Source organism: Pieris napi, chromosome 10 (assembly GCF_905475465.1).
Source record: "Pieris napi chromosome 10, ilPieNapi1.2, whole genome shotgun sequence".
Lineage (NCBI taxonomy): Eukaryota > Metazoa > Arthropoda > Insecta > Lepidoptera > Pieridae > Pieris > Pieris napi.
Window position 1 is genome coordinate 11,501,314 of NC_062243.1, and position 9,835 is coordinate 11,511,148.

The following is a 9,835-nucleotide window of genomic DNA, read 5'->3' on the forward strand; positions in this document are numbered from 1 at the left end:
TTCGTGTAACCGGTACACCAAACGACTATACAGCAAGCAGCTACTGTGCTACGTTGTAAAACTTTTCAATGAAGTATAAGGCTTACAAATCGAGGTGTTTACTGTTTACGTTTACACCACGTTTTCGACTAAAAATATGTTCGCATCCTGCCGTTTGAGGCTCACGCGATTGGCTCACGCAGGGAAACCGTGGAGCTGGCCCCTCCGCCCCCGCGCCACATTTTATGTGAAATCTCCGAAAGACTACAGAAAATAACCCTGAACGCTGGAATTAAGAGATTTCAGGCCAGTCGTGTTGTGCGTCTCAAAGTGGTAACTAGTGATATCAACATGGTTCTGGACACTGAAGATTGGGTAGGTATTTTGTAAATTTGAATAAATCCGGTATCGGACCTTGTATTTTTCAACGTTATTATGAATAAATGTGGGAAGAAACTGTTTTTCTTCGCTTATGCAAATCACACCGACAATTGTGATAGTTAATTAATGAAGTATATAAATTCTAATTAGTTTAATAAATAATCTTTTACTATATCCCTTTCATGAGTTTTTATTTTAAGTAATCTATTCGAGATTCATTAATTGTTATAGACCTATGGTAAATATAATCTATGGTAAATTTGTAAGCTAAGAAAAAGCAGTCTATGCTCCAACCAAATTATAGAACTATACTATATAAATAAGCTACATCAAGTCCAAGAGTAAGTAACGAAATTCCCGCGCATGATAAAAATATAGACTATACTAATTTATAAATAATATCTATGTATTAATTTTGCTGTTTCAATTTGCCGACTGCTCCCAGTGTCATTAATATGTACAACAACGTAGAAAATTATGACAAATTACCAACGCATTAAATTATTTCAATAATAAAATAATTATTGTTAAAACTGGTGATCATATAAGACATATCTGAAAATGATATACATGGTAACATTATTATTTCAGCAGGGTCAGTATTTTATTCCTTCGACTTCTCTTACGCTCAATTTATGTTCGGGTTTCTTAAAATTTATAACTATTCCAAACATGGCATGGCATATTTTATTTAATATTCAATTATAGTTACAAGTGTTATAATATATAGCAATTTTATAAAACATATGGCTTTTGCTTTTGAAGTTAAGACTCGAAAAGGCGTTTATAGGAAAATATCTGCTTCATTTGTCGTTTTGATGAAATACGCTGAACTTTACATCTATGTGTAATTGTGTAGTAATTTGATAACATTTTTAATAACTTCAGATTTACATAAGATTAATTATAATCGTATAAATAGCGGCTCAAATAAATCACTAGTATCAATATATCTGATCCAATTCGACTTAGGGTCCTTCAAGAAAAGAGCGTACCAATTCTTAAAAGGCCGGCAACGCACTCGCGTGCCCTCTGGCATTGAGAGTGTCCATGGGCGGCGGACACTTAACATCAGGAAGGCCTCCTGCCCGTTTGCCCCCCGTTCTATAAAAAAAATCCAGAAAGAAAAACTTTATTACACATAATAAGGAACCTCACACTAAGATTCCCTGTGTCGTGGGTTAAGAAAGAAAACAGACATAAAACGTAATAACAAAGCTAAAATAATCTTTGTTTTTGAGATTAGTTGTAAAACTGTGGCCTTAAAACTTTTATAAAAATATATGATAGTTTTCAGACAATTATCATATACTTGGATCCAAGTCAATATAGTTAATTATATCTTTTTATTTTCAGGCTGATGAGCTCCCACCAGAACAGATTGCCGGTAAGATACAGTTTTTTATAATACAACTACATGCAACGACAAAATATGGTTTAAAAACATGTGTTAACGTAAGATAAGACTGATCTAATTTAGTAATCAACCTAATTAATTTTTTTTTTTATTGAACTAATTACGCTACCATTTTGTTTTTTATCAGTTAAAAAATATAAAAATTAGTACAATACAATTATTGTTTACAACTGTACAATAAAAAATAGTTGGATAAGAGCCAAGAGTTAATAGACCGCGTGGATAAATCTTCTTACTCATAGTGAATTAATTTTTCAATTCGTGATTCTTTATATAGTTCGCTCGAAATATCTGAAAGCAATTGGAAGAGGCGTAGCTCTTGAAGAGTAATTAGGACACGATACCAGGTTAACAGACACACCCTCGACTTGATTTATACTATAATATATAATAATATAATTTATAATTAATAATAGTATAATTCATAATTGTGTGTAGTATTGACATATATTGGCTGAGAAGATTGTATTATTATTAATTATCTATACTTCGTAACATTGAAATGAATATAAATAACATAATTATAAGGGTTGCAACGGATGTATTATCGGTAACAAGCGATCTCTTCCAGGCAACCCTAGTAAGGAGAACACAAAAAAAAAATATAAAGGGAAAAGTTCATAACCAAATCAATAAAAACAAAACTAAAAGTAACATTGAAAAATTATAAAATTGCAAAACTTAATCTAAAATAATACAAATAAACTAAAAGTTAATCTCCATTCTTCAAAAAAATTCATTCAAATAAGTTATGAAGCTCATTTCAATCAAATGTCTCTGACGACAATTGTATTGTCGCAGTGCGTAATTCCTATGTAATCAAAAACGTTCTATTTATAATCTACCCCATATCAAACTTCGCGAAGAAGCCAGTCAAGTCCTACTACCCACTTAGGGTATGAAATGCTGTTCAAGAGAAGCAAAAATCTAACAGAACCTGCAATGGGTTCTAACGCCATTGTATGTGTTTTTTTCTGCAAATCTTCTAATTAGTTCTTGTCATAACTATTTTAATTCATATTCTGTTATTATGAAAATTCGCATACAACCAAACACAAGGGTTTGTTTTGAAACAAAATAAAAATTATAACATTAATTACACAGTTTTCTAGAAAAATCACATGCGTCAATTTAATGACTGATTAATTTTAAATTTAATACACATGGAATTTTTTTCTAATGTAGCCGTAACATTTAGTCAATGTATGTAGTATCCAAATATGATAAAAAGTGGATATTGGATTTTTTTTCAAATCTGACATTGTTCTACCATCATGACGGAATATAGCGCAAAACTTATTTTCTTGATATTTACAGCATTCTAGCTATAAAATACTGACTAAACATTTAAGAAACGTAAACATTGTGAATATTGAATTTCGTATCGAATATGTTTAAACGTTTCTTTCCTCGGCTGTCATGTCGTGTCGAGTGACGTTTCGGTAGATAAATGATCTATCATTCAGTTTTATAAATTATACAAGAAACATTTGTTAAATTGGTTTTTAATTTACGATAATAAAGGCTTACAATTTGGTTATACTATTATTAGCTAAACCGAAAAAACAACACTTGTTTTAATGAATCGATTTAAATTGTGTTTTGTGACCGATCGATTCGAAAGCTTTTGTACTTTATATGGTTTTAAAATAAATGTAAACTTACTTTAATCACATTTGATACTTACCAAAGACAGCTTTAAATCTTAAAATAAATAAAATATTTCCAAGCCTAATTTATAGATATAATAAATAATATAAATTAGGCTTGGAAAGCTAAGTACGAGATCAAGTATCACCGGTGAAAGTGTTGGTAAATTGATTCCATCCTTATTTTTTTATATGTAGATTTTCCATATGCCTATTAATAATTCTTTTTAATGTATAAAGCAACAAAACACTTATCATTTATCAACAGCCTAGCCTTTTAATATCTATCTCTAATATAATACTATGTTATGTTTATTTATAACATGCAGAAAAACCCGTAACAATTATTTTGAGGGAGCCCTGGAAATCGAAGTTACACGTCATGTGGCTACAGAGGTTGTCATGCCAATGTCAAAATTCGATCAGATAAAAACTTGTATAGGTAGTTGTTAGTTAATAAATTCAAAAGATTCGTATTCATAAAAGTGTAATAAGCAACTGCCAACAAATATAAAATGGCTGAGAAGGATTGTGGGAGTTAGTAGCAGAAGGTGGTGAACATTAAAGGTTATATGTATTTTAATGCGAAAAAAAATATGTTTATGGTCTCTTTATAAAAATTATTTACGACCTCAGACCCACCGCACAATATGTTAAACATTGGTCAAGCTGTTTTAGAAGAGTTTGGTGACACACGAGGTATTAAGAATAAAAAATTTCAGCTTTTCGACAGGTCTTTTTTATATTTAGTTTAATTCGTATACATTAGTACTGAGTGACGTAAATAAAAGTTTTAAAATCCATAGAGAAAAAAAAATATTTTACATTAATTTGCAAAGTCAAACTAAAGGACATTCACTAGCTGTGCGAAGACGATTATGAATAAACGCTTTTTAACAAATGTTAAGGGAATCATGACTGAAATATCAAATGCTCTATAATAAATCGAGCTTCACAATATACAGTTTCTTCGGTACGTTGGCAACCGTCCAGCCATGTTGCCACGCCATGACCCGTTTCACACCGAACCTAATGTTATTACAAATAACAAACTTAAAAGCTCTTCATAAATTACACGAAACGAATATAATTTCTGTATATAATATTTATCTTGTGTAAATCGAATGAGGTCAAAGAAATCTAAAATAAATATGATAAGTAGAAAAAGTTTTTGATCATATGTGGTCATAGACAAGCGCTCTACATAGTCTAAAAATGATTCACAAAATAGCACAGCTTAAAAATAAAACACAATACAGTTGACAACAAATACACAGTTTTGCCATATTATAATTAATAATTATGTTTTATTTTGACCAACCCGATGGTATGATAATATTTAAATAGACAAAACGTGATATGACAGAAATTGATTTTACCCTCTGTTATTGGACTAAGAGAAGGGTTATAAATTTCTATAGTTAATTGAAGATCATTAACATTAGAACTTTCCACGAATCTTAATTTCCTGAAATAAAAAATATTATATTAATTATTGACACATGACAACGTAAGTTATCAATAATTGTCAACTGGAAAGTGACAAATACGCCCTAAGCCAGATTTATCTCAATTCACATATAGTCTGGCTTCATTAATCATATCCTAACATATAACACCTATGTTTTGAACACTGAATTTTGCCAAATGTACATATACAAATGTAAGTACTGTAGGTCACTTCAATAAGTTGCATTGAGGTAGTATTTCGTAGGTTTATTAAGAATTGTTTATCATATAGGTTTTTACAATTGTATTGTTTATAAATTTTACATCAAAGTATTTGTTGACAGAACTACAGACTAGACATTCTAGATGCTTAGTAAAATTAGTTAGGTAGGCTTAGTTTAGTTAGTTAGTAGCTTAATCCTCATTAAATTAATTTTATTCTTCTTTGTACGAGTAATTTTTGTTTTTTTTTGTGTAAATTAAATACGTAGATTCTTTAGATTGTGACTTACACTGTAGACAGTTTTTTATTTATTTATTTATATTCATCATATATATTGTAATATATGTGAGGTACTTGAAATAAATAAATAGATACACAAGGATAGGTGATTCAGATTGTTTTTTTTTGTACTTCGTTTCAAGAAATACAATTTAAATAATTAAATAATAACAATACTGTTTTTATACTTTCGATTTCGACCGATCTCTTCCGGAGAACCACTGTGGCAGTGTGAAACCAAAGTAAAGCGCAAGAAGTGCCAAACTACATAAAATATACATTAACTGTGACATATAATTATTTATATGTTTTTGTTATAGTTTATTGTTATATATTTGTTATAGAATTTTGTGTCGAAAATTGTTTTTAACAGATATAGACATTTATTAAATATTTACATAACGCATTTCGAGTGCTTTAAACATTTGTGGCCAACAACAGTCTCTCAGACCGCTGAAGAATATATAGTATTCAAGTAAACCAATAAAAAATCATTAAATCTTTGAAAATCTGACTTTCTAAGCCAAAATACGAAAGGATTCAACCAAAATTTATATTTCAGTAAAACCATAACGCTAATAAAGTTACCAACAACTTTTCTAAATTTAGAGAACATAAACTCAACTGACGCAGACGTTCCCATTTCGAAATAGGAGCGATCGTGGGATGATAATTAATAAACAGCTAAAATCTAGAAAAAATCGCAATAAACCGCACAACTTTGAGACAACTGCCAAGATATCTTGATAAAAATGAATCCGACGTGAGAGATAAAATTCAGAATGTGTTGCCAGAATATAATATATGACAGCTGTTCGTTTAGTCTCGATTTCAATCTTTCAAATTACACGAAATGTTCGTAAAATTAAAGGTGAAAATTATCATTTTCAAAATGGTTGACGTCATTGGTTCCCATGAATCATTTTAGGTTGAAAAAACCCTTCAGTATTTTTAGCCGTAGCGAAATCTATCAACAAACTCCATACTGTTATATCGAAAGTGTTGAGCTTATTTTAATATCATGACGCACGCTGAATATAATATACGCAAATTACGATTTTATTACAACCAGTTGCCAGAGTAATAAGTTGTCATGTAGCGAGTAATAATTCATGATTATTAATTTTCTTTTATCTTTTATAGACTATTTAACCAGATGGCTGATATTATAAATGTTATTATGAAACGCCTACAAATAAAACTTTTGATCTTTTACCTCATAGTTACGATTTTTAAAATAAATTAAGTCTTTTTATTACATTCATGTTCCACAAATAATTTCAAAGGACATAATTTTGTTGAATAATATTTAAAACACAACATTGATCAGTGTTGGTCTATTAGCTTCAACATCACACCACCACCACGAGCACCACTCTCGTCCCTCAGGTAGAAGGTTCGATCCCCGATTGCACCAATGGACATTCTTTCTATGTGCGCATTTAACATTCGCTCGAACGGTAAAAGAAAACATCGTGAGGAAAGCTTGACACACACAGGAGTCTGATCTACTTGCCTATACATTGATTATAGATTGACAAATGATCATGAAACAGATACATTATTCTAAGAATCTATAAAGGTAGCAGCGGCACTGATTTATTTTCATTTATTATTTACTATTGTTATTCTTATTAGTAAAGACCAAAGATATTGTACATAATACTACTATGCTACTGCATTAACAGATATCATAAAGGTATTGAGGACAAAAAAATAAATTTCATAGCATGTGCAATTAAATTTCATGTGTATAATTGACACTTAGCAGTAAATCGGCGATACTAATGGTCCTGTAACGCGTTACAATGGTATACTTTTTCTCAGTATAGGTGTAATTGCAGTCGTTTGTTAGTTTATTGTTATCATGTAGGCCGTGCCATGCACACACCGTTGCACCCAAAATAGCTGTTGCACAACTAATTCGCACTGCATCTAGGTGCAATGAACTACCGTCCCACACCCGGTGCAGTCGAATAGAATTCAGTGCGGCTGCATTTTGACTACCGGGATAATCTGTGCATTGAATTTCTCGAAATTAGGCACAAAATGAGCGGATTAAACGTTGAGGGTACGTCTCCCTACAAATCGTCTATTCGGATAACAGTGTGCTAAGTTTTGTGTCTGTTACAGTCCTTCGCAAGGCATTCGATGGCTTCGACCACAACCGCTCTGGCAGTATCCCGTGTGACTTCGTAGCTGACATCCTACGTATGATGGGGCAGCCATTCAACAAGAAGATTCTTGAAGAACTCATTGAGGAAGTCGACGCAGACAGTGAGTGACATTCAAATTATACAGTAAAGTTCTTCGGAACATTAATTATATAAGACGTAAGGGTCGGAAACGCATTCGCCCTGGCATTGGGAGTATCCGTGGGTACCGCCAGGTATCACTTGACATCCACCCGTTCTATAAAATAAAATATGTACGGTTTCGTTTGCCTTTGAATTTCAAGATTTCATGCATCTGTTTTGTTGATCGTTTTAGAAATGGGACGATCGCCACGTTGAGATTTTATTGCGGATTCTGTAAATTTTTTATTATCTAACAGAATCTGGACGTCTTGAATTCGGAGAATTCGTAACGCTCGCTGCCAAGTTTATCGTAGAAGAGGACGCTGAAGCTATGCAGAAGGAGCTCAGAGAAGCATTTAGATTATACGACAAGGAAGGCAAGTTTAATTTCTCTATTAATTACTTTTGGCACTGTCTATCTAGAAAATAATTGAAACGGTTATAATAGGTACATTCGAGATTCCCGAACTATTCGCTTCAATAAATTGATTAAATTTATCAATTCTAATGTCGTGTTTAGGGCGGGCACTAACACAAGCAATAAATATGTATTGATCCTTCACTATAATTGCAATGGTTGACTCTAATTAAACACACAATAGGTACAATATAAATTCCTCGATAAAAAACCCTCACTTTACCCTAATTTTGTTTTCATTCAATCATGGCAAGTATTATGGAGCCAAAAAATAATTGAATTACAGCACATTAGTTTTGCCGAGAGCTGTTACTAGCGATTTTATTAAATATTGTATATTTTACGAGTTATTTAAACAAAAGCATTTGGCGTTTACTTCATTTTTGTACCGCGAAACACTGTCCTCCGTCTCATTTTACGCGAATATCAGGCATACGTTTGTTTCACTAGTCGCTATTCTGGGCAGATGGAGACGCGCGGGTGAAATCATGAATTTTGCGATAGTAGGCAAGTTAGTCTATCTTTATATATATAATTCTTCTGTGAGTGTGTATGTCACTGAACTTCTCTCAAACGACTGGACCGATTTTGATGAATTTTTTTGTGTGTGTTCAAGGGGATCTGGGAATGGTTTAGATTCACAAATCAGCCCGCCAGATGGCGCTGAAGTCGGTACTTTCATACTTTGCTTTACTAATTGCTTGAAATATCATGCAGGACAACGTCTGTCGGGTCCACTAGTATTTAATATAGGAGTTAATTATATATTGTTTTCGTTCAGGCAACGGTTACATTCCCACCTCAAGCTTGCGTGAAATCCTCCGTGAACTGGACGAGCAGCTAACGGAAGACGAACTTGATGGTCTCATTCAGGAAATTGACACAGACGGCAGCGGAACAGTTGACTTCGATGGTAATTAATTAATTATATTTTCTAGAAGTAATGCCCGCCTTCCACTGCGAGTGGAACGGACCCATTACAGACTCCGCTATACTCGTAACGATGATTTTTATATATGTGCTTCCAATAAAGCGGAGACGAGCGCAGCGGAAAGAGCGATTTGAAAGAGTCACATATGAGGTTAGCGAGTTGACCGAGTTTCACACAGAAATGAAAATGAAAATGTATGAAAAGCATCGTTACGAGTATAGTGGAGTCCGTAAAGCGTCCGTTCCGCTTGCAGTGGAATGCGGGCATAAAACTTGTAAGAACAGACTAAGCGATCAATACGTCAACTCTTTTTGTAGAGTCTATTTACGATTTGATATTTTTTGTCTGTATAGATCTTTTCGATAGAGCTTTTTATTATAGTCAGATCATTTACAAAAATAATTAATAGTATGTAATTAGCTGTTTTAGCCAATGTTCTTTGAGATTTATTCTAGAATCAATAATGTAAGTGTCAGAGCCGAGAATACATGTGTTAAAAATGCATTAGAGTTTGACACGAGAGAGTTTTGACTGTTACTCTCATAGTTGCGTCAACTATTCCTTAACATTTTTTATTATTTTACAGAATTCATGGAAATGATGACCGGAGAATAAATTGCTTATCTATTTATATACTTTAAGTCTATCATAATTTACATTTTGGTACTTCAACATTTCGAGATATTGGACAATAAAAAATTAAAATCTATTTTAAGTATCATGTATGTATTTGTAAACACAAATTATGTTAAATATAAACTGATGTGTGTGTCTGCGTATGGTATCTCTTTTTAAATAAATCATTTACAATA

The 9,835-nt window shown here is 32.2% G+C and overlaps 1 protein-coding gene across 2 annotated transcripts; it reads left to right on the plus strand.

Annotated features, from left to right (window-relative positions):
• The first annotated feature begins 228 nt into the window (after nt 1-228).
• On the plus strand, nt 229-9,835 carry LOC125053009 (troponin C-like). Of its 2 annotated transcripts, XM_047654167.1 has the most exons (6): nt 229-354; nt 1,717-1,747; nt 7,511-7,654; nt 7,932-8,051; nt 8,874-9,005; nt 9,610-9,835. In XM_047654167.1, the coding sequence occupies exons 1-6, from the start codon at nt 331-333 to the stop codon at nt 9,636-9,638; spliced, it is 480 nt and encodes a 159-aa protein (XP_047510123.1). In that variant the 5' UTR covers nt 229-330; the 3' UTR covers nt 9,639-9,835. The 2 variants fall into 2 exon arrangements, with proteins under 2 accessions (XP_047510123.1, XP_047510124.1); XM_047654168.1 differs by lacking the exons at nt 229-354; nt 1,717-1,747 and adding an exon at nt 7,311-7,448.